This window comes from Alnus glutinosa, chromosome 2 (assembly GCF_958979055.1).
Source record: "Alnus glutinosa chromosome 2, dhAlnGlut1.1, whole genome shotgun sequence".
Lineage (NCBI taxonomy): Eukaryota > Viridiplantae > Streptophyta > Magnoliopsida > Fagales > Betulaceae > Alnus > Alnus glutinosa.
This window is the reverse complement of record NC_084887.1, coordinates 27,763,947-27,789,421: the sequence shown is the minus strand read 5'-3', so window position 1 is coordinate 27,789,421 and position 25,475 is coordinate 27,763,947. Positions and strand designations below refer to the sequence as shown.

Genomic DNA, 25,475 nt, shown 5'->3' with positions numbered 1-25,475 from the left:
TTTTTTTTCATTAGAACTAATTTTGTGGATGCAAGCATGGTAGAGGTTTTAGAATTATGCCTGGCCCCAGTAAATAAACATCTTGGTTCTATCCCGGTAGAAGTGATTGGTCACTCTTATAAATTGTTTTAATGGTGGTTAGACTACCCTCAAAGTAGTCAATGAGGACCACCCCTAAACAGTTAATGAGGGTGATTGGCCATCTCCAAACAATTCACGATAGTGGCTGATCATCCTAAAACAAATGATGGAGTAGTTGACCACTCCTAAATAGTTGATAAAGGTGGTCAACCCCTGTTTTCTTTCATTATTTTTAAAAATATTGATGATGTAGCACACTCTTAACCATTCATTACAAACAAAACACATAAATTTTAGGTACTGTAGGTCGTGCAATACCCCAGTGGGGGCGTTTGGATGGGCGTAATATTTAAAGATTTTTGGAAATCCTAAAAAATTATCTTGTTTAGTTGGACTTAAGTTGGGGGAATCCATGTACAAACTAGATTTATAATCATAAGCTACATTTTCTAACAAAATCACTATGATAGCTAGTGCATAAATATACTCCTGAAAAATAAGTGGTTATAGGAAGTCATGTTGCCTAAATCTCTCTAGTTCTAAATATCCTTGAAATTCCTCAATTTATTTAACATTAGATTTGAACTTGAACCAATGATAGGGGATTTCTTGGGTATTAAATGACATACATATATAGTACGATACAGTCAAAACATGATAATACAGTAAGAAAAGACTAGATAGATACCCTAGAAATATATAAGACTCAAGGAAATGTGGATTCCCTCCTAACCTTTTTTTGCTGGTAATGATGATTCCCTTATAAAAAGGTGTAAATTTACCTTCCATTAGGTTTGTGAGTGTTTTCTTCTTTTAAAAGACAAGTACATTGTTATTAATAAGGCCCTAATTAAACCTTTCTCCATTTACATTCAATTCTTTACCTCTCAAGCGTGATGAATCCATCCCCAGTCCCCACTTTGATATGCCTTCCTTCTCACATTCATTTACATAAACTTACAATTTTCACATATTCTCATACCCTTCTCAACTTCACTTTCAATTCAACCTTCTTCTTAGTCCTCTCATATCCATCTTCCACCATTCCCCCATTCCTTCCATAAAACCAACAACTTTCCTCCTCCTTTCCACCTACCAAATCTAAACCAGCAACTTGTCCACTCTGTACAACAAATTATTAAACTCCTATATATATATATACTTCCTCACAAACCTTATTCTCCAAAAAGAGTAGACGTCGCAAACCTCCAACACCCCCACCATCTCTACCACCACCTGATTCACCTAAAATCCCAATCATGTCAGAATCACCACCACCACAAATCCAACCTTTCGGACCATTCCTCTTCCCTCGAATCCAGTCCACAGTCCTCCCCGACCCCTCCATCTTCTTCTCCCCTGCACTCCTCTCCATCCCACCCCCCACAAACTCTTTCTTCCAAAACTTCACCTTAAAAAATGGTGACCAGCCTGAGTACATCCACCCCTACCTCATAAAATCCTCCCTCTCCTCTCTTTCTCTCTCCTACCCATCTCGCTTCTTCAACTCAGCTTTCATCTACCAGGTTTTCAACCCTGACCTCACCATCTCCGCCTCAGTAAACACCCACCCAGATGCTCAAAAAACGCATATTATCTCCTCCTTTAGTGATCTCAGTGTCACTCTGGACTTCCCCTCTTCCAACCTGAGGTTCTTCCTCGTCCGGGGAAGCCCGTTTCTGACTTGTTTCGTCTCCGGCGGCACCGCCATTTCGATATCAACCATCCATGCCATTCTCTCATTTTCATCAAACACTGCTCTCACTAAGCACATCGTCAAGCTCAACAACGACCAGACATGGCTCATATACACGTCCTCGCCGATCAGTCTCTCACAAAGCCTCTCTTTGATCTCTTCTACTGGGTTTTCGGGCATAATTCGGATTGCAGCGTTGCCAGACTCCGATCCAAGACACGAGGCGATTCTCGACCGGTTCAGTTCTTGTTACCCGGTTTCCGGTAATGCTGTATTCACTAAGCCATTTTGCTTGGAATACAAATGGGAGAAGAAGGGGTGGGGGGATTTGCTCATGTTAGCTCACCCTCTTCATCTTCGGCTACTAGACGGTGATGATTCTAAAGTTACTGTCTTGGAGGATTTTAAGTATAAGAGTATTGATGGTGAACTTGTTGGTGTGGTTGGAGATTCGTGGGGATTGAAACCAGCCCCAGTGCCTGTAAATTGGCATTCAATTAGAGGTATCAAAGAAGAATCATATGCTGAGATTATCGATGCACTTTCTGCGGATGTTGATGCTTTGAATTCGACGATAGCAACCAATTCGTCTTATTTTTACGGGAAATTGATTGCAAGAGCGGCAAGGTTGGCATTGATAGCAGAGGAGGTGGATTTTTTTGAGGTGATTCCTAAGATAAGGAAGTTTCTGAAGGATACAATTGAGCCATGGTTGGTATTGAATTTCTGATATTGAGTGATCAATGAAGAACAGAAGTAAGAACTGTGCGAGAGAGAGAATGTGGAAATCATGTATTCAGTAATTCTGTATTGATCAAGCTTAAGATTACAACTAACTGTTTTAGTATTTATACTGAATTACAAAGAAGTAAAAACAGAGTAAGCTCTCAACTAACCTACATAACTAAGGAAACAGAAAAATAACTAACACGTATAAAAATACAATCTAATACTCCCCCTCAAGATGGACAATGGATATCCATAACGTTCATCTTGGATAATAAAGAATGGAAAAGAACAGAACCAAGAGACTTTGTAAAAATGTCAGCAAGCTGGTTTGCAGAGGAAACATGCAAAGTCCGGAGTAAGCCTTGTTGAATCTTCTCACGCACAATATGGCAATCGATCTCTATATGCTTTGTGCGCTCGTGGTAGACAGGGTTGGCTGCAATGTGAAGAGCAGCCTTACTGTCACAAAAAAGAAGAGCAGCGGAAGAATGAATGACATGAAGATCCGTGAGTAGCTGGAAGAGCCATGTGAGTTCACAAGTGACAGCAGCCATTGAACGATACTCAGCCTCAGCTGAAGATCTTGAGACCGTGTGTTGCTTTTTAGACTTCCATGAGATCAAAGAGGAACCAAGGAACACACAAAAACCAGTAATTGATCTTCTAGTATCCGGGCAAGCAGCCCAATCAGAGTCACAAAAGGCTTTAAGATGACAAGTTGAAGAAGAAGGAAAAAATAATCCCTGGCCAGGAGCAGATTTGATGTATCTAAGGACCCGAAGAGCAGCTTGCATATGAGGCTGCCTAGGAGACTGCATAAATTGACTGAGAGTGTGTACAGAATACGTCAAATCTGGCCGAGTTGTAGTAAGGTATAATAGTCTACCAATTAACCTTCTGTAAACAGTAGGATCCTCAAGTAAAGCACCCTCAGTAGCAGAAAAATGAACATTTGGTTCCATAGGAAACTTAGCAGGTTTAGCTACCAATTGACCTGCATCATTGAGAATTTCAAGTGCAAATTTGCGTTGACAAATTGCAATGCCTTTGCTGCTGCGGGCTACCTCAAGACCAAGAAAGAATTTGAGAGGACCTAAGTCCTTAAGCTTGAACTGAGTGTTTAGGAACACAATAAGCTCATCAATAATCTTGGAATCATTGCTGGCCAAAACTATGTCATCGACATAAACTAATAAGGCAATGAAAGAAGAACCAATGGTTTTAGTGAACAATGAATAGTCGGCCTTGGACTGAGTAAAGCCATGAAGAAGTAGGGTATTTGAAAATTTAGAAAACCATTGTCTCGATGCCTGTTTTAAACCATAAAGAGACTTGTTGAGTTTGCATACCCGAGTCTCCCCCTTACTAGCAAATCCAAGAGGTAATTGCATAAAGACATCTTCATCCAAGTCTCCATGCAAGAATGCATTATTCACATCAAGTTGGTGAAGCTTCCAGTTGTGAACAGCAGCTAAGGCAAGAAGACATCGAACAGTTGTCATCTTGGCAACAGGAGAAAAGGTTTCAAAATAATCCAAACCTTCGCATTGAGTAAAACCCTTAGCTACTAAACGGGCTTTATACCTTTCAACAGAACCATCAGCTCGATGTTTGATCTTATACACCCATTTACAACCAATGGGTGTTTTTTCGGAAGGAAGATGTAACGCCCCCAAACCGCAAAGGGTTAGGTTCGTCACTTTTCTCTTTAAACTGCAAAGATTCGTAAGGTCTGCCAAATATCTTAACTAGTATGCTGATTTAAATAAATAAAATAATAATGGTTTCAAAATATCAGAGTTTTTAATAAATGCGGAAACGGTCATTTAATTGTAAAAGATACAATAACTGAAAATTTTGGGTAATATAAATGAAATGTCCTAATGCATTCCTAGATCCCATCCCGGCCACCTACGTCTCTCTGTTCATAACCTGAAAACAAAAACAAAATAAGGGGTGAGCACAAAAACATGCTCAGTAAGGAATCCTCAACCATAAAACAGTTGAGTTAAATTCTTTTGAAAATCTTCAAACAATTGTCAAAAACTTCTTTTAAATATCTCCAAAACATTTGTCAAAAACTCCCTTTTATAAATCTCCAAACATTTGTCAAAAACTCCCTTTTTATACACAAGATAATATATATATATATATATATATATATATATATATATATATATATATATATATATATATATATATATATATATATATATATATATATATATATTTGAAATAATCATTACTCATAGTATGCCCAATACACTATTACGCCCTGTGTACGTAGGGTTGCGCGGTCGATGCGTTGACCTTGGGTGAGTAACGCGGTTTACCTGTGGCCACAGGCCCCACCCCCGTCAGCTAATTAATTGAAGTGCACTTAGACTGACATAGAGACAGATACCGCTGTCACTAAGCGAACCAGCGGGTGCGCTTCCATCTCGAGCTACGGTACCGAGCTAAATCTTGAAGGGTCTCGAATCTCTGCGGGTCTAGGGCCCAAATAATAGTCTCCTCCACACACGTGCCCTTTTCAAAAATATTTCTCCTTTATATATAACTCAAAGAGTTTTCTCCCAAAACTTTCTCATTCTTTTCTTGTATAACTTCTCACAAAACTTTCTCATTCTTTACTAGTATATATAGGGCAACGTGTTGGAGGGTTTTTTACTCAAAATCACGATTTCAAGAATATCATTTTTATACTCAAAACTTTCATATCAAAACTAACAAATCCTTTATATAAATAAAATAATTTGAAATACCGAATCAAAATAGTTAATCGAAATTTTGCAAATAAAGGAATATTTAAAATAATATAATAATTTGAGAAGGGGTAGAGGGTTCCCTTACGCAAATAAAGGAATAATTAAAATAATATAATAATTTGAGAAGGGGTAGAGGGTTCCCTTACGCAAATAAAGGAATAATTAAAATAATATAATAATTTGAGAAGGGGTAGAGGGTTCCCTTACTTGGACTTCCCATTAGCATCGGAATCGAGCTTTTACCAAAATACTTCCTAGCTCACACTTTAAGCCTTAAACCACACAAAACTACACAAATCTCACCATTTTCTCTCTTGGCCTTAGGTGTGTGTGTGAGTGAAACTTGATGGGTATTGTGTTCCATTTTGGGTTCTATTTATAAGAGAATGAATGGTTAGGATCAAGTAGACACATTTTGATCCAATGGATGGGAATTAACCTTACCTACCACAATGCACTCAAAAATGCACTCAAACTTACCTACCACAATGCACTCAAAAATGCACTCAAACTTACCTACCACAATGCACTCAAATTTACCTATCACAATGCACTCAAACCTTAATATATTATTCTAACATTATTATTATTATTATTATTATTATTTAACCATTCTCATTGCTAGACCAATTTACTATGCCTAGTTTCTCACTCAAGGAAATTACTATTTTCTCAAAGGTGGGTTGGGTTTGTAGATAGCAATTGGAATGGGTTGAGTTAAGTTCAAAGATGGCCCAATAATGAATAATGTGAATTTAACATGTGAAATGTGGGTTGGGTTTGTAGATAGCAATTGGAATGGGTTGGGTTAAGTCCAAAGATAGCCCATTAAAGAATAATGTGAATTTCCGTCCAGAACAGGGGTCCTATTTTTCACGAATGTTTTTGGGTATCAAATGGAGTCCAAAAATTATGAAATTTGGAGGGTAGCTAGAGGACTTCAAGATGAGCGTTCGGAATTTTGAATCGATCAAAACGGAGTTCGTTTGACCCTGTTTCCGTTATTCCAAAGTTTAAGGTCTGTTTTGAGTTTTTATCAAATTGCAACTATAAACGTTTCTACAAACAAAATACACATTTATAAATAATCGTAGTTATTCTTTTTCCTTATTAAAAATGTTTTAAAATTAATCTAAACCATTATAATTTATGTCTTAAAATCTGGGGCGCTACAGAAGATGAGTAAGAGTCCAAGTATGATTGGATTCTAAGGCATCTATCTCAGACTGCATAGCTTCACGCCAACAAGCATGTTTGACAACTTGGTGAAAAAATTGAGATTCAAAAGAAGTAGAAATGGAGAGAGCAAAATGTTTATGAGATGGAGACAATCGGTCATATGATAAAACAGAAGAAAGAGCATGAGATGTACCTTGTATAGACTGATCTGCAAGATTGGAAGATGGCTGCAGTGAAGTAGAGGAAGAGGTCACCAATTGACAGTGATAGTCATGTAAGTAATTGGGTTTCTGTCTAATTCGAGAAGACTGGCGAATAGGAACAGCAAGAGAAGTATCATTGGAATTGGAATTGGAAGAAATCACATTATCAATAGAATCTGAAACATTATCAGTGAGAGAAATAGGAACAGAATCTGAAATATGATTGGTATGAGAAGAAACTGAATTATTAGGAAAAACAAAATCATCAGCAGGAACTGAAATAGGCAAAACAGAGGAGGAAACAAAATCATCAGAAGGAGGAAAATGAGATGTCTTGTAAGGAAAAACAGATTCATGAAAAATAACATCACGGGAAACAATAATTGAGTTGGTTTGAATATCAAAAACCTTATAACCTTTGATGCCAAAAGGATAACCAATAAAAATACAAGACTTGGCACGAGGAGCAAATTTAGTACGATGATGAGCTAAGGTAGAAGCAAAACAAAGACATCCAAAAACTCGAAAATGAGAAAAAGAAGGAGGGGTATGAAAAAGTTTCTCAAAAGGAGAAATGTTGGACAAAATAGGGGTGGGAATACGGTTGATTATATAGGCAGCAGTGAGTACACATTCACCCCAAAAAATTAGAGGTAAATGAGCTTGAAAACGTAAAGATCTAGCAACATTCAAAAGATGTTGATGCTTCCTTTCAACAACAGAATTCTGTTGAGGTGTTTCAACACAACTCAATTGATGGATAATTCCTTGAGATTGAAAAAATTCTGTCATTTGAAATTCCACACCATTATCACTACGAATGCACTTAATCTTACATTGAAATTGAGTAACAAGCAATTGAAAAAATGAACGCAAAAGAGAACGAACTTGAGCTTTATTATTCATTAAATGGACCCAAGTATAACGAGTACAATCATCTACAATTGTGAGAAAGTACTTTGCACCTGTAAGAGATGCAGTAGAATATGGACCCCAAATGTCACAATGTACTAAATCAAAAGGATTAGCAGAAATGGAATGACTAATGGGAAAAGCTACTCTATGTTGTTTTGCCAAAGGGCAAACATTACAACATTTATTTGACTGAAAAGATATTTGAGAATGTTGTAAACTGAGGAGTTTCATGCGAGCATCCGAGAGATGTCCCAACCGGCAATGCCATGTACTGGAGGGAACTGAAGTAGTGACAGAAAAGCTTTGAGTGGTAGATGGAAGACAAGGAATGGAAAAATCAGGTGTGCACTGTAAGTGGAAAAGACCTCCAGATTCTCTACCCACTCCAATCGTCTTCCAAGGATGTAGAAGCTGTATATAACAAGTGTTAGCAAAAAACAACAAACAACAGGAAACATTCTTGGTGAGTTGGCTAACAGATATGAGATTAAAAGAGAAAGATGGAACATATAGAACATTTGTGAGAATGAGTGTAGAAGATAATCTCACGGTACCAATATGTGTAACTGGAACAAAATTTCCATTTGGCAGTTTAACCAGTTTGGAAACAGAAGCAATAACAGTAGTAAACAATGAGAAAGAACAAATCATATGATCTGTAGCTCCTGTATCTATGATCCAAGAACAAGAATTTGATATTAAAGCCTTTTTGAAAGAAGTTATGGAGGAGAAAACAGAATGAAGAAAATTAGGAGCAGAGTTACCTGACATGTTGGCAACAAGGTGATTGGCAGAACTGACTTCAGAAGAAGGTGTGATGAGAGCCATGAGTTTCTGACATTGCTCTTGAGTAAATGGCAGTGAAGATGAGATTTGATTTCCGGAAGTTTCAAAAAAATCTGAAACTTGATTGGCAGAGGATTCAGCAGCATTTTTCCCTTTATTAAATTTGAAACCAGGAGGAAAGCCATGCAATCTATAGCACTTCTCCATGGTGTGACCAGATACCCCGCAATGACTACAAACAGGACGGTCTTTGTGGAATGAATTGTTCTTGACAGGACGATTTCTTGGTGTTGCAGAAGCATCAGAAGCAACAGATTTTGTGAACAAAGCAGCAGAATTATGGTTACTAGAACCAATAGCAGTATAAACTTCTTTCTGCCTTTCTTCTTGAATAACTAGAGAAAATACTGTGTTGATTGGTGGAAGAGGATTGAGCATCAAAATTTGACCTCGAGTATGGGCATAAGACTCATTCAAGCCCATCAAGAATTGCATGACATGCTCTTGTTGCAGATATTCATTATGAACTTTCATAGTACCACATGTGCACGGTGGTAAGGGTTTATAGTGAATCAATTCATCCCACAACCCCTTTAAAACAGTGAAATAACTACTCACTGATAAATTTTCTTGTCTTAAGTCTGAAATAGACTTTTGAATTTGAAAAATTCTAGGACCATTTTGTTGTGAAAAACGATCTTTAGATCATTCCACATTGCCTCAGCGGTATCAACAGATATGATACTAATAGAAATTTCTTTGGAAACAGAATTAATAATCCAAGAAAGTACCATATTGTTGCATCGCGTCCATGGCAAATATTCTGAGCTGGCAGGATCAGGTTTGGGCAAACCTCCATTGATGAAGAGAACTTTGTTCTTCGCAGTCAGCGCCATTAGCATGGATCGACTCCATGTGTAATAATTCTCGCCAGTTAACAACTGAGAAACCAAAGGATTTCCTGGATTGTCACCATTGTGAAGGAACAATGGATTCGAACAATCCATTGTCAGAGAAGAAGAACCTAGGGTTAGGTTTTCCATCGAAGAATTCAATAGAGGAGAAACAATTGAGAATTATAGAAAAGAAACAATTTTGATTGTGAAAAGAAAAACAAGAATCAGAAAACAATTGAGAATTGCTCTGATACCATATTGAATTTCTGATATTGAGTGATCAATGAAGAACAGAAGTAAGAACTGTGCGAGAGAGAGAATGTGGAAATCATGTATTCAGTAATTCTGTATTGATCAAGCTTAAGATTACAACTAACTGTTTTAGTATTTATACTGAATTACAAAGAAGTAAAAACAGAGTAAGCTCTCAACTAACCTACATAACTAAGGAAACAGAAAAATAACTAACACGTTTAAAAATACAATCTAATAGTTGGATGGAACTTTCAGCTGGAATGGTTTTATGTACGATGATAAGTGGGGTGGAATTGTCACTAAGAAAGGGACATTGGATTCTGAGCTTAATTTTGGTTTTGGTGTTTATAATGATCACCATTATCATTTGGGTTACTTTCTTTATGCAATTTCAGTGCTTGCGAAGATTGACCCGACGTGGGGGAGAAAGTATAGGCCTCAAGCTTATTCCCTTATGGCGGATTTTATGAACTTGGGCAGGAGATCAAATACGAATTATACACGTCTGAGGTGCTTTGACTTGTATAAATTGCACTCTTGGGCTGGAGGGCTAACAGAATTTGCTGATGGGCGGAATCAAGAGAGCACAAGCGAGGCGGTGAATGCTTATTATTCAGCAGCTTTGATGGGAATGGCCTATGGAGACGCACATCTTGTTACCATTGGATCAATTCTTGCAGCATTGGAAATTCAGGCTGCGCAAACATGGTGGCATGTGAGAGAGAAAGATAATATGTATGATGAGGTTTTCGCTAGAGAGAACAAGGTGGTGGGTGTATTGTGGGCTAACAAGAGGGATAGTGGACTATGGTTTGCTCCATCTGAATGGAGAGAGTGTAGGCTTGGAATTCAGGTGATTCCCATATCGCCAATCACTGAGGTCTTGTTCTCTGATGTTGTTTTCGTGAGGGACCTTGTGAAGTGGACCTTACCTGCTTTGCAAAGAGAGGGAGTTGGAGAAGGATGGAAGGGATTTGTCTATGCCCTGGAAGGGATTTATGACAAAGAAGGTGCTTTGGAGAAGATCAGGACCTTGAATGGTTTTGATGATGGGAACTCTCTCACTAATCTCTTATGGTGGATTCACAGCAGAGGTGATGAAGAGGTAGAGGGATGTGGGGGAGGAGGAAAGCACGGTTGGTTTGTTCACTATTGTCACTGAATTTGTTTGTCTTCTAACTGGGTTTGTTTGAATAAGACATGATATGATTGAACTTTTTTATACAAACATCATAATGAAATGAATTATAAGCATATTCTTGCTAGCGTGTGCCTCGCTCTTGCATTTCAACTGATGCTACTGTTGAGCTTTTTAACAACAGATGATTCATGTTTAGTAATAGAACAGTAATAGACCATGTTATTTAGTGATAGTCATTTCTGTAGGTTATGCTTTTGTATTTTCAGACTAAGAAACTTGCTTATGAGATGAATTCCTCATGAACTTTGGGCTTAACATTAATGTAACTTTTAACTGTCTTATGTGATCATAAATGAGCCCTGCGTAGTGTCAACGGCCATGCATTCCTTAGCACAGCACAGTACCTAATTTCCAAGTCAATGATGGCAGAGTGCAAAACTAGTGCTCCTTTTTCTGTTATTGCCTCATGGGAATCATGCCCGAAGGTGAAAGTTAGATTCTACATAATTCTTCCATAGATTATAGCTGAAGCCCGGTAAAAATTGTTGCTGGAGGTGTTGGAATATACTTATTGGTCTTTTTTTTTTTTTTTTTTTGCCTTCATTTTCCTGTCTAATTTACAGAATTTTATGTCTATTTCATTGCCACTAGCATGAATGGCGGTAGGAATTTGTGTCCTTTTATGCACATATACATGCGTGTATGTGCAGTGGGTGTCTTTAATAAATTAGCATGATTGATTCGAATAATTGGATTTGAGGCACATCATTGTAATTAAGTAATGGGTATTGTTAGCAGCATTATTGTTGCTTGGAATGGCATACAGAGGAGAAAAGGGGCTTGACAAGAAAGCTCTAGTGTTTATATTAAAAGGGCCGTTGATGAAGACTAGAGAGTAGAGATGGGCTTTTATCTTCATGCCTCATAACATCCCTACAGTTTCGGAGCTCATCTGCGTACGAGTGCAGTTCTGCTAACAATACCCATCTTACTTTCAAGTGGCTCTTCAACAATAATACTACTCCAGTAATCTTCGTTGCTCTGGACTCATATCTTCTCTCTGCATGCATGCCTAATGATCGATCATTGGCTGCCCTCCCTCTCCACTCTCCAGAGTTGTGTCTCTATACTATATTCCATTCACATTGCCTCAACAAATATTTCGTTACAATTTAGGTAAATAACCCCTTTTTTTTTTGTCTTTTCTTTCCTCTAGCTATCTATTTTTTAAAATTAAAGCTCAGATTTTTGTTATTCATTTTTACTATTTCATTTATATTATTATTATTAGTAGTATTTTATCCATTATTACTATTCTAGAAAGAGGAGAGAAAACCAAATTAATTAATTTTTTTTTTTATTATTAATTTAACTTATGCACTGTTGAGCTACAACACTCATCAAATTGTCTCATCTAGTTAGCCACTTTGGTTGAAGATTTGACTAGCTACTAGAATGCTCAACTAATCCAATCTTTAACCGAAATAATTAATTTGATTAATTAAAATAAGTTTTTAGCTGTTTTGGCTGAACTAACATGAGTGCTAATAAAATATCTTATAATTCACAGATATTTAACTCTGAAAAGTTATTATTATTATTATTATTATCATTATTAATATTAATATTAAGGTTCTCTTAAAAGTTGTTGGAAGTGAGATAACTACCAATATCTATTGAATCAGACTATTAATATGGCATAACTTAAAGCCTTACTAGTCTAGGTTTCACACTGACCCTGCAACTTTCAGAAGCGGGGATATAAATGCACTCTTAAGTTTTTTTTTTTTTTTTTTAATTGATTGAGGAAAAAGGGTTACAGGAGAGGATCCTTATCATTTCTGATCCAAAAAGAAAAAGAAGTGGAGAATCTAACAAACAACACAAAGCATGGGCAGCTGAAAATTAAACTAAGAATGAAAGTATGCGGAGACAATACTTCTGAAGAAGCGGGCCTAAAGATTCGTGACACGGATGTCAAAAATCGAGGCCACCAATTAAGGTGGTTTGGTGTTGTTACAGAACCCAAAGGCTCCAAACACAGTAGCAACAGAGAATTACAAGGGGAAAACACAAATAAGCCCAGAAATAAACAACAAAAAAAATACAGAAAAATACAGAAACAGTAATATAAACAACAGATTTTCGATTGAATGAGGAGGAATAGGAGCCGGCCCTGACGGCGCGTGAGATCCACGCGCCGTCAAGAAGTGGCCTCTCATCAACAGAAAAAGACGACGCCGACTAGATCCACCGAAAGCCTGAGCGGAGAAAGGCAGGGGAGACAAGCGGAGCCACCTCACGCCGGAAAGGGAGAAACTCCCCCATGCGCGTGTGGGCCACGCGCCGGTGCGTGGGCGGAGGATGGAGGTGCAACAACCATCGGTGGAAGCAGAAGACACCGACGAACCCATTGATGAGGTGCATGTCATGCAAAGATGAACAGAGGAACGTAGATCTAAATCCAAAGATAACAAACTTACAATCTATCCAAAAATCACAAAACACTTGGTGGAGGAAGATGGAGCAAACTGGAATAAGCTGCTGAATAAAAACAAGGTATAGAAAAAACATAGATTGGACTAGAAAAAGTTCTAGCAAGATAGATTCCTCAAAAGAGGCAAAGAGTTCATGAAAGGGATAGAAGAGGAGTTTTTGACATTCCTTCCAACTCCTTTGATGCAGTAGATCGATGGATGGATAGTATACCTCAGAAGAGATAAAAAGTACAGGGTAAGGCGGTACAGGAAGAGATGGGGAGGGAAGCAAGCAGCCTCCCTCCCAAGTCGGTTTACACAGCAAGAAAATCAGGAGAGGAAAGAGAACAGAGAAAATTGATATTTCCCCGTCGTTTTCCGAAGTTAGTTTGGCTTTGTTGTTGAATTTGAACGCACTCTTAAGTTAGATACACAATAAAAAAAGGCTATGTGAAGTTGGACTTTTGTAGTTAAAAAAAAAGCTTTGTTCTCTCTCCTCCTCCCCCTTCCTTGCAACCCCATCTTTCTCTCCTTCTCCTCTATCCGCCCAACCAACCAGCCACCTAAAACCCTTGAGAGTTTTCTCTCGTACCAATCAACCAACCAAAGCTTTTGCCTCTTTTGAGGTTACTATCATACCGGATTTTTTTTCTGGCTCTTTATCTTCTCGCTTTGCTCTTAACACAGAGCTCACCGGTTTATCTCCTCTCATTCCGTCGTGTTTTGTGCGTTTTTTTGATGGTTTTTTGGGTTAAAATCTTAGGATCTAGATCTACACTTCCCAGCCCATTTTTGCACGACACGCGTCTCACAAGTGGGTTCGCTGGCGTCCTTCGAGTCTACCGACGGTTGTCGTGCTCCCCACCATTGCCCACTCACGGAAGCGTCCACTGCTCGCGCTAGGGACCTTCTTGGTGTGTGTGGACCACGTCTCCTCCAACCGCCTCTCCCCACCACGGCTTGCGGTGTACTTCGGCGGCTCCAGCGTCTCTCACTGGCGAGAGGCCTTCCTTTGGCCTCACATGACTCTCACACACCACCAGAGGTGGCTCCCACTCCCCTCCCCTCATTCGGGCCTCTGTTGTTGGTTATTTTCCTGTTTTTGTGTTGTTGTTGTGTTTTGTTTTGGGCTTTTCAGTTGTAACCTCTATCTGTTTATCCTCGTATTGGGATCCGACTTCAGTGCTGTACAAAGAAAGTACAGCACATTTGCTGTTAAAAAATGGACAGTTAAGATTAAAGGACAAATTTTTTAAACAAACGACGTCGTTTACTTAAAGGAACTAACAGATTTATTTAAACGGTAGTTAACGTCCTACCTTCTTAGTCTGTCACCTCGTCACCTCCTACCGCTCAAAAAGTGGTTCAGAGATTAGGCACTATAGTTCTACTTCCAGCTCCAGCCTCCAAGCATGGCCACATAATCTCCAAGGTTGCCAAGAGCTTGGCAAGTTCATCCTTCACCCATTACGGTCACAAGTTCTCCATCACCATCCTCTTCACCACATGCTCCAATCTGGACAGCCCAAGCATCTCCCCTCCTACATCCACCATTCGTGTCCTTATCATCGACCTTTTTCTGCACCTATGCTCTTCCTATAGCCAAAGATCTCAACCTTCCTGATTATTATTTCCACTTTTGGCGCTTATTCTCTCGCTGCCTTTTTTAAACGTCCCCAAGATCCACGAGCAAACCACCAGGATCTTCAAGGATCAACTCACCACCATTGAGCTTATACTGTAGGAACCAAAGAGAGAGAGAGAGAGAGTGAGTGATGCATACGCTGTACGGGGGTCATTGAACAACAGAACATCAACTGAATGGCAAAACAGGGGAAAACAGAGCAACAAACAACTAGATATATGCAGTGGCCCAGCTAGAGACTTTATCATCTTCATAAAGATTTGCATGCGCAAGTTTAATTAGCTAATAAGATTTGCATTCATAGTTGCTTTAGTCGGTTGAATTTATCATTTGCTTTCAGTCCCTTTCTTAGTTTCTTTCTTGTTATAGTGTTGCGTCAGAAAGAGAGAGAGAGAGAGAGTAGGAGAATTTAATTCATGGATAAAGTCAGAAAAATAAAAATAAAACTGCCAGAGCTATGCTATAAAACCTGCAACACTACAGCTTATCTCTCTCTCACACACACACAACTTTCTCTTTCTGCATTCTTCCTTTCCTTCTCTCTTTATTACTGTATGCTATGCAATTGTGAATAATGGATGGCTTTCTCTTCGGTTTTACAGTTAGTGTATGCCAGTATGGAGGGGAGGGCTGGTTAATGCAAGGTAAGATAATCCTTTTGGCTCTCTTTCTCCCTCTGGGATGGAATAAATGTTCGTGATATAGTTTTCGGTTGTTGTTTCTATTTTTACACTCTAGCCTCTCATTATTTGGTAGAAAAATAGGTTTTGAACAACTAAATGTTGAGCTAGAGGAAGCAAGGGTGCAGAGAGACGCCAAACTTTCGGTGAGAAGCCACAACAGAGACGAAGCATGGAAGAAGATGAACTTCACAAGGAAGGGGAAGGGTCTTTTGTTGTTTCACGCGGTGCATCTTGTATTTTGGCTTCATAGGTCTGTCTTTAGAATCAGACGTTAACTACCGTTTAAATCAATCTGTTAGTTCCTTTAAGTAGACGACGTCGTCTGTTTAAAAAATTATATCATTTAATCTTGACCATCCATTTTTTAACAGCACATCTGCTATCCTTTCGTCCTACAGCACTGAAGCCGGATCCCTCGTATTGGTGTTTGAGTTCTTGAGACTCTTTATATTTCATTTACCACCTTAACTGGTGGCCTCGATTTTTGGTATCCGCATCACGAATCACAGGGCCCGCATCTTCGAAAGCATTGTCCCCATGTACTTTCGTTCATAATTTAAATTTCAGGTTGCCTAGCCATTGTTTTTGTTCTTTTTCATTCTTGTTGTAATTCTGTTGTCATGTATTTAAAAAAAAAAAAAAGAAAAAAAAAAGAAAAAAGAAGAAGTTAGATATTCAATAAATAAAAGACTAGAGAGTAGTATTATTGTTAAGGACACCATTTTTTTTTTTTTTAAAAAAAAAAAAAAAAAAAAAAAAACCCCAATAGCCAAGGAAACGTTCAAAACTTATTGGAAATCTCACTTAGGATGAAATTCTAAGTCGAGTAATAACTACAAAAGTGAATGGTTAATATCGTATTGTTGGATCTAAATCTGAAAATGAAAACATTTCAGATGCTTTTTGTGTTTTCATTTTATTTTTCCTAATTAAATAAGGCCGCAAGGGTTACATGGGATCTAAAATAGAAAGGGGTGAATTCTCCAAAAAAAAAAAAAAAAAATACTCGATACAGTGCAGAAAAACCAAACCAATAATAAAAAATGGGTCAAAAAATGATCCGGTGGACCGGTGCTCTATATCTTAACCAAAAAAAAAAAAAAAAAAAGCCCCATAAGCTTTTTATGTGTTTGTTATGGCTACAAATGGTATTAAGGTCTTTTTGAGTTTGCAATTTCAAAAAGTGTCATTTAAAATAACGATTTTAAAATGTGCGATTTAAAAAAGTGATTTTTAAAAACGCAGTTAAGCATTTGACAAAATCGTAGTTTAGCCTTTAAAATCTCAATTTAACTTTTAAAATTTTGCATTTTTTTTTTAAAAAAAACACAATTTTACCTACGATTTGAAAAAACAGATTCACAAATTTTTAAAAAGCAGTTTCCAAATGATTTATGTTTTGCAATTTGGTTTAAAATCGCACTTATTATCTACAAAATCACAATCTCAAACTCACTCTTAGAATTATAGTATGATAATTGGTATTAAATGCGATGGTGATAAGATAGTTATATGCCATCAAATCAAGTATTGAATGTGATGATGATATGATGGTTATATGCCATCAAATCTTGACCAATATATATATATGGGATAATTGCACCGTTGGTCCCTGTGGTATGTCATAATTATTTTTTACTTCCTATGGTTTAAAAAGTTCATGGGAGGTCCTCGTGATATGCAATAATTACAAATCGATCCCTAGCGTCAAATTCTGTTAAAATTTTTAACAGATTCCGTCAAATGCCATGTCAGCGCACGTGTTGTCAATAAGATGGTGACACGTGTCCATCGTAATAAAAAAATATAAATTTATTAAAAAATAAATAAAAATACTTTTTTTAAAAAAAAAATAATAAAATTTTAAAAAATAAAAAATAAAATAAAATAAAAAAAGAAGAAGAAGAAGAAAGCTCAAAGGGGTGGCTGGGGGTGGCATGGCCGCAGGGTGTGGCGCGCGGCCACCCCCTACGGCCACTGGGGGTGGCCTAGCCACCCCTTTGAGCTTTCTTTTTTTTTTTTTTTTTTAAAAAAAAAAAGTATTTTTATTTATTTTTTAAAAAATTTATATTTTTTTATTAAGATGAACACGTGTCGCCATCTTATTGGCAATACGTGTTGCTGACGTGGCATTTGATGGAATCTGTTAAAAATTTTAACAGAATTTGACGCCAGGGATCGATTTGTAATTATTGCATACCACGAGGACCTCTCATGAACTTTTTAAACCATAGGGAGTGAAAAATAATTATGGTATACCACAGAGACTAACGGTGCAATTATATATATATATTTAGAATAATTACATCACTGGTCCCTGGGGTATGCTATAATTACAAATAACTTCCTATGGTTTAAAAAGTTCATGGAAGGCCCCTGTGGTAAACTATAATTACAAATGGATCATTGAAGTCAAATTTTATTAAAAAATTTAAACTTTTTAAACCTTTTATGTCGGACCCACATTACTCATGCTGAAATGGAGCGTGCCCTTTTTCATCTCCACGAGTCAGTGTGTCTTTAATGAAACAGGGCGTTTAAGAACAACAAAAACGCACAGCTTGGATCTTCTTCTTCGTGAGCCTTTTTCCTAAACCTAACTTTCTTAAAACTCTGAAACTAAAAGTCTAAAACAGTAAAAAAATCTGCAAATTGAAACAGTAAAACGTTGTCTACTGCTTACCTCCACTTGTAATGTCTATGCCCCTTATGGTTGGTTTAGGGTGGGCAACAAGTATATTGAAGAAAATTTTATTAGTTGTAAGAAAATTGTTCGTGGGTTGAGAGGGGGCACTTGCCCCCTCGACCCCCCCACTCCGCCCCTGGTCCCCGGCGGCTACTGGGGTTGGTGCGTGGCCACCCCCATTGGTTGGGGGTAGCCCAACCACCCAATCCCATTTTTGTTTTTGTTTTTATTTTTTAAAAATAAGTTTATTTATTTATTTTTTAATAAGTTTATATTTTTTTATTCAAGTGGTCACGTGTCGCCATCTTATTGGTTTGATGTTGCGCTGATGTGACATTTAACATAATTTGTCAAATTTTTTAACAGAATTTGACTTTAGGGATTGATTTGTAATTATAATTTACCACAATGACCTTCCATGAACTTTTTAAACTATAGGAAGTGATTTGTAATTACGGCATACCTCAGGGACCAATGATGCAATTATTCCTATATATATTATAACAAAATGACTCATTAATTTGTGGATGTTAAAATAATTACTCAGATTTTCACAAGCAAAGGTTTTCTATCGCATAATTATGGCATACTTCAAGGACCAATGATGCAATTATTCTTATATATATTACAACAAAAGGCGTCATTAATTTGTGGATGTTGAAATAATTACTGGGATTTTCACAAGCAAAGGTTTTCTATCGCATACATTGAAGACTTTCCCTCCATGTGGGTCTCACATTGGAAGCCCAATCTGTATCTAACCAAAGCCTTGGGCTTTAGTAGGCAAAGAAACCAAGGCCAAACAACCCGGAACCGCTCCGAACCGGCCTCTCTCCGAACTCCATCACAGCCATTCTCAGAGAGAGAGAGAGAGAGAGAGAGAGAGAGTCAGAGAGAGAGAGAGAGAGAGTGAGAGATGGCTGGTTTGCTAGCCTGGGCAGCGGACGTAGTGGGAGCGGGTGGGGCACAAAGCAACGGTGAAGACGACCCCAATTCGATCCCAATAGTATTCGCCGCAGAGCAGCAAAAGTACGTGCAAGAACTGGACCAGAAAGCGGCTTCTCTGAGCCGTGCGATCCAGGATCTACGGCTGAGATTGCCTCCCCCTGACATCTCCCAACGCCTCCCTCATCTCCATGCCCACTCCCTCGCTTCCAACGCCGCTCTCGCCCTCCAACTCAACTCTCACTCGGCCACACGCGAGCAGGTTTGCTTCCAACTTCTTTGGGATTTTCTCATCTGGGTCTTTGAGCTTGGTTTCCATTTTTATGTCAAAGGCTATTTTGGTGCATTTTTGTTTGAATTCTGGGATTTATCATGTGGGTCTTTGGATTTTGTTTTTATTTCAGGAGTATGATTATGTGGGTCTTTGAATTTTGATTGTAATTCTAGTGGCCGAGTGTATGTGCACTGTTTATCTTTAGTTGAAGCAATGGATTTTTTGGTCTCTGTGTACTTGAAATGAAAACAAATTTTTGTTGTTTGCTAATGGTAGAAGGAGATAGTGGCTAATATGCGATGTAAGAAATTTGCACGAGAAACGAAAAAGATCTTACATGTAGTAACTGCTTTGGATGAATTTCGGTCCAGAGGCGGATCAAATTGGATGTCAATTGATGATGTTTTCATTTTCCAAATTAATAGTCGGAACCATATATGATATGCAGGCCCAACTGAGAGAGGTGACTCTGCAGGAAGAAAATGCTGCGTATGAAAAGGCTATATCCAATTGTGAGAATAAAATAAAGGAGAAAATGCAGGAGGCAGTCCTCCTTCAGAGGAAGTTAGAGGTGAGTTATAAGATTCTAAACTTATTTCTAATGCTGCTCTAGTTCATATTTGTATTATTGTCTTATGAACACATCCCATTGTGCTTATAATTATCTTTTAGGAGTTTCTCATGCAAGTGATCATATATCAGCGTTTTATTATCAAAAAGAAATCTGTTGCGGTGAATTTTATTATCCATAATACTTTGTTCGACTATGCTTACAAGCTGATATTTTAGTTTATGTAGAATCCAGTCTATGTACCCTGATTATTTTCCCAAAGTTAAAGGTGTCATTTGAAGTGTGTATCTACATTGATTGATGCTTACAGGAATTGGATGAGACTACGAAGAATCTTAGAGCAGAGCTGGAAAGTAGAGAAGCTGCTTTGGTTGCCAGCCAATCTGGCAGATTCAGTGATTCAGTTGTTAAATCCAAGTTGGTTGTGGAAGGTGGACCTGATTCAGAAGAGTCAAACTCTGCTATACTGGAGAAGTTAGAAAACAAGAAAAAAGAATTGGTCCATTGCGTCCTTAATTTCCTTTTAGTTTTTTATTTTCTAATTCTTATTTGTAAAAATTGAATTTTTGTTATTTTCACTTATATATTGTTCAATCCTCTCAGAGTTCAACAGAAGGGGTAGTTCAAGATTTGGAGAAAAGATGGGCTCAAGTTCAGGATAAGGCGTTGAAGCAGCCTACCCCAGGTATCTTACATTGATAATTTTTTTTAGTATTGTGTTCATCTTCCTATAATGCCTAGACTTCTAATTTGTGATCCATTAGCAATGAGGTACAGTTCTGACTTGGATTGTATTGTGATCCTTCTGCAATATCTCCTTGTTTAATTCGTTACGAATTTCTTGGGTTGATTGTAGAAAATGTTATCTTGAGATTGAAGCTAGATCCTTTATTGGATGTGGAGCAGTGTCAAATGAAAAAAATAGTAAGGGTAAAATGGAAGACGTAATAAATCTGAAGACACTAAATAGTTTCTTGTTAGTATCCCCAATTTGTGTGCGTTAATTTTAATTATTTATTTTTTTATTTTGGTCTTACTTATGCTCTTGGTAAAAAGTTGAAATTGGGCTTTCTATTTTTTCTCATCTGCAAACTCTATCTGATTGAAGTCAGTTCATGGACCTTACCACAAGTACATTGGCTTAAAATGACTAGGCACATTTGGAAAATCTTGGTTGTAAATTGTGAACATGTGCAGCTTGGGAGATCTAATTCTAGAAAGGTATGGTTGTACACTTTTAGATGGAAGAATTCAAAGGGAAGCATATTTATGATTGATGGGCTTGTGGACCTAAGAATTTTGGACATGCAGTAATCTCCTGCATGCAGCAACCTATAGGGGCATACCTAGTAATAATGTTTTTTTTCTTTCAATTTATTTGCCTTTTACGCCTTTTATAGTGCTATAAAAACTATGCAAGTAGACTTTTTGCTTAGTTTTCATGAGATTTAATAGTTGAAAATTCATGTATTTGTCCTATCAAGAGTATAACACACTTTCAAGGTAGCAGCTTATAGATGCATTTTGACTTTAAGCAAATATCTATTGTGCAGCTCAGAGAGAGAAGATATTGGATAAACAGCTTCACAGCCTAATTGAGCAACTGGAAGCAAAACAGGTTAGGTTTATGCTTCTTATATGTACTTTACAGTTACTTGAGGCTGTATCTATATTGCTGAGGAGAGAGTTCATTCAATATTATCTGCTTTGGTTATAGGCACAAGCAGAAAGCCTGTTTAGTGACATTCATATAAAAGAAATGGAGCTGGAAAGATTGAACGGATTGTGGAGGAGGGTTGAAAGCATCAACCTGGAAGTGAATGCTGCCAGGAATCGGTTTGGAAGAAGCACATCCGAGAGAGGATCTGCTTCTTCTGACTATATTGTTGATGTTCACCTCAAACCCCCTTATTACCCTGGTGGCCGATCTGAAAATCAGCAGAAACTTATGCTACTGAGGTCGACTTTTGTACTCTACATTTTTGCCTTACACATATTGGTCTTCATCAAGATTTCACTTTGAAGAGTAGCCTGTATCCTGAGAACGCTGAAGCTTCATCAATATTTGTTTGAATGATAACTCATGTCTCCACACTTTAATAATAAAATTTCTATGTATATTTGTATTTTATATTCCATTTTCTGTAGATATATATGCTTATGCCAACTTGAGATTTAGATACAGCTTTGAAGTATTAGTTCAAGAGTTCAATGATACTATTGAAATTTTGGATAAAATTACCTTCACCCTTAATCTGAATGTAAAATCTCCTGTGTTTATGTTAAAGAAGGTGATGAGAATTTCGAATGATTCTTCCAAGTTTCAGAAGTTAAAGAGTTCCTGATTGTCGTGGAAAGAGAAAACAATTATCCCAGGCAACAGCCATCAGTGAGTGTCTATTGCAAATAGACCCTCATTATTTTAGTAGCACATAATCTTCCTTAACAAAAGGGTTTCTTGATTTCTACTCTAGCTCTATCTCTCTCTTCTCTCTCCTCTTTTAATCTCGATAAAAATACAATTCTCTCGTTTTAAACCCAAATTGTAGGTGACGACACTAGTAATAAGGAATCATTTTTTTGTCACCAAGTACTGTAGTATTTTATTTATTTATTTATTTTGAAGTAAATCTTTCGGGTTTTCATTTAAATCAAGAAGAAACATCTTGCTCTGCGAGTACAATATTTTGAATAAATACAAGACGTTTTTCTATCTACATATGTCCTAGAGATTGGTGGAAAGCTGCTTTCACTAAACAGTGAGCTACTTCATTAGCTTTTCTTTTAATATGTCCCCACAAATCATGACTCATATATATTGGCTATTGAAGATAATCAGCTGGCTAATTGAGATTAAGTTGAGCAGCGGGATAATCCCATCCGATAGAATATAAATTATGTCCAAAAACACAATTTTATTTTTTATTTTTTTTCAAAAGAATAAATGTTTACAAATATGATTTTGCATGTGAAACCCAATAAATTTTATGAGTAGTGTAGCGTTATAGAACATGCTATTATAGTGGAATGAAAGAATTAATTTTTATATATATATATATATATATATATATATAGTGTGTGTGTGTGTTTGTATATATATATATAAGTGAAGTCCTAAGCATTTTTCTGTCCCCCCTTCAAGTTATAAAGCAAAAATTCATTCCATGTGTCAATAGGACCTGGCAAGCACCAGTGGACACAGTCGGCTAGAGTCACATTCCTTTGTGGCGAGTGGCCGTAATGGTTTGGATGCCCATCTGGCCGCAGCAACATCGCTTCAGTTGTATCCAACAAACCAAATTGCAAACCCCTCTTCCTCCCTTCCTTTGCTGCTGCCCTTTGCTCCTCCATTTGAGTGAAGTACATCTCCCAAACATATTGGTCTACCTTCAATCCCTCCTTGCTAAACGGCCTTGTCCTCACACAATTCCCTCCTTTATTCCAGTCCCCATTCTCAAAGTGTGCCGGAGAAAATGTCCTCAAAATTGTCACCCCCTTGTAATCTTTGAGGCTTCTAAAGGCGGTTCGAAAGGCCTTTCTGTATCCGTAGTAGTGTGTAAGGTCTGTGACGTTCTCTTGCTGGCACTTGAAACACCCGACAAGCTGACCATTTTCATAGAACATTAGTGGTCGGAAGAACCATTGTCCTGCTGAGATGATTACATAGTCGAATTTTGTAACTTGTGTCGCCCATGCCTCGTCAACCTTGTCTAAATACAGGTTCATGATGCTGTTGTAGGAGTGCCCGTTGGGGTCTGCGTCACTGGCTTTAACCAAAAACGGAGACCACAGTGTTGCTACTGTAAAGTTGTAGTCTGCATAAAACCAGCGTTTGAAATTTATGTCTGATGTATACTTTTCAGAGATATCCTCAGGATAAACCGCCTGAAAGATGCAGAAATATATATAGGCTTAGAATTGGTATATATTAATCTTTGTGTTGTCGAGAATTATCATCTAAGAGTACTGCTACGGAGAAACCGAAATGCTAGCTGTCCGCTATGCTAATCATTCAAAAATAAAACTGAAGAGCAATTGCTTAAATAGTTTATATGGGAAGTTAGAGTTAGGATACTCTCCAAAGGTAAGTTTAAGGCCACTAAAAAAAATGTTATCATTTGCAAGTCTTGAGGTTTAGATGTGGTTTTAGTTTGATTTTGTTGCACGTTCATTCCCTCTGTGCTTTCTTGTTGGTTTCTTGGTTGGGTTGGTTTAGGTGTCTTTTCGCTTTAGCTTTGCTAAGATTTCCTTATAATTAGATATGTTGTTGGTAATGAAAAGTTGCTCACTCAAAAAAAAAAAAAAAAAAAAAAAAAAAAAAAAAAGGAAAAAAGAAAAAGGAAAAGAAAAGAAAAGAAATTGTTGTTCTAACACTACATATAAGTAGTCCACTGCATACTAGTTTTCATAATACAAAATAGAGTAATGTTTTCTGCACAATAATTATACAAACTTTGTACAAAAAAGCTGATGTGGAAATGATTTTCACAATTATTGTACACATTTTTTTTTTTTTAAGAAAATCATTTCCACATCAATCAGCTTTGTTGTACAAATTAAAGTGTGTTCATGCAATTGTTATGCAGGAAATATTATTTTACAAAATATTCTCTTCTTTTGCCTCTCTCAAAACATAATGTATTCTTAAAATTCGAGTTGATCGCTCTATCTTGCTAGAAAGACACTCTTAGAGTGTTCTAGTTTGATTTCGTTTTGAGCAAAATTTAATTAAAATACTACAGAAGATTCCTGGGCTTCATTGTATGTTGAAAAAATATTTTTGCTGTAATCCCGTGCATAGCAATTCATGAAGACAAATAATTTATTGAGAAAAGCGCACTTATGAGCATGTACTTGTCTGTTTTAGTTTTTCTTTTCTAACAGAAACTTCGCCAGAGAAAGATTGAGCAGTACTTACACTAGCCAAGAGGCACAATAGGGACTGCATTTGGTTTCGACCCACAGAGTCTCCAACAAAGGCAATGGACTTCCCTCTGACAAGCTCCAAGAACTGAAGTGCATCAAACAGAGGTAGCTCACATTCATCTGGTTTCCACCTCCATTTCAGGAACTCCGTGTCAGGTCTCCCGAACTTCATGCAGTTTTGCTGATCGATCATCAGGTTGCAAGTTGCATTTGTGTAATAAGGCCCCTCGGGGAATGGAATCCAGTTTCCAGTAAAGATATCACATTTCTTGTCAAATCCTCTGCTTCTCAAACTCAAACCATGGTCGTCTTCGATCTTGGGAGAGGGCAATGGCGAACGTGGATTATTTCTGTTTATGCAAAGAGGGAGTATGGTGAGGAAGATCAAGACAACGGCTACTTGGAAAACATGTTTGGGGATGTCGGTTGACGTGGTTTTTCCGTTGGGAAGCTCAACGGCGGCGCCATGAAACTTCATGGTGATGGTGGGTGGAGAAAGACACATTTGTATTGAAGTTATATATACGGGTTAGATAATGTGTATGGAGTTTGGATAAATAATCTTACGGGTATACCAAGCAAATGATCACCCTCATAACGTGTTCTTGTTTTTTGGTAA

At 37.5% G+C, this 25,475-nt stretch overlaps 3 protein-coding genes across 3 annotated transcripts; 2 read left to right on the top strand and 1 right to left on the bottom strand.

The window, feature by feature from the left end:
* Positions 1-1,244: 1,244 nt before the first annotated feature.
* LOC133860437 (glucan endo-1,3-beta-D-glucosidase ARB_01444-like) lies at positions 1,245-10,762 on the top strand (the record flags this gene model as incomplete). Its single annotated transcript, XM_062296048.1, has 2 exons — positions 1,245-2,492; positions 9,747-10,762. Coding segments are annotated over 2 exons (2,172 nt in total), but the record flags the coding sequence as incomplete, so codon positions are not given.
* An 8,171-nt stretch (positions 10,763-18,933) lies between these two features.
* On the top strand, positions 18,934-22,168 carry LOC133859169 (uncharacterized). The gene is made up of 6 exons (XM_062294494.1): positions 18,934-19,347; positions 19,808-19,930; positions 20,241-20,429; positions 20,534-20,615; positions 21,484-21,548; positions 21,648-22,168. Exons 1-6 carry the CDS (start codon positions 19,057-19,059, stop codon positions 21,951-21,953), a joined length of 1,056 nt encoding a protein of 351 aa, XP_062150478.1. The 5' UTR covers positions 18,934-19,056; the 3' UTR covers positions 21,954-22,168.
* An 834-nt stretch (positions 22,169-23,002) lies between these two features.
* LOC133859880 (protein trichome birefringence-like 19) lies at positions 23,003-25,415 on the bottom strand. Its single transcript, XM_062295433.1, has 2 exons — positions 24,849-25,415; positions 23,003-23,815 (listed from the first exon to the last, which is right to left on the bottom strand). The coding sequence occupies exons 1-2, from the start codon at positions 25,359-25,361 to the stop codon at positions 23,045-23,047; spliced, it is 1,284 nt and encodes a 427-aa protein (XP_062151417.1). The 5' UTR covers positions 25,362-25,415; the 3' UTR covers positions 23,003-23,044.
* Between the last annotated feature and the right edge of the window lie 60 nt (positions 25,416-25,475).

Coding starts and splice junctions, on each gene's coding strand:
- LOC133859169 (XM_062294494.1), top strand. CDS start 19,057: ATGGCTGGTTTGCTAGCCTGGGCAGCGGACGTAGTGGGAGCGGGTGGG. Junction 19,348..19,807: donor ACTCGGCCACACGCGAGCAG/GTTTGCTTCCAA, acceptor TATGATATGCAG/GCCCAACTGAGAGAGGTGAC. Junction 19,931..20,240: donor TCCTTCAGAGGAAGTTAGAG/GTGAGTTATAAG, acceptor TGATGCTTACAG/GAATTGGATGAGACTACGAA.
- LOC133859880 (XM_062295433.1), bottom strand. CDS start 25,361: ATGTGTCTTTCTCCACCCACCATCACCATGAAGTTTCATGGCGCCGCC. Junction 23,816..24,848: donor TATTGTGCCTCTTGGCTAGT/GTAAGTACTGCT, acceptor TGCATCTTTCAG/GCGGTTTATCCTGAGGATAT.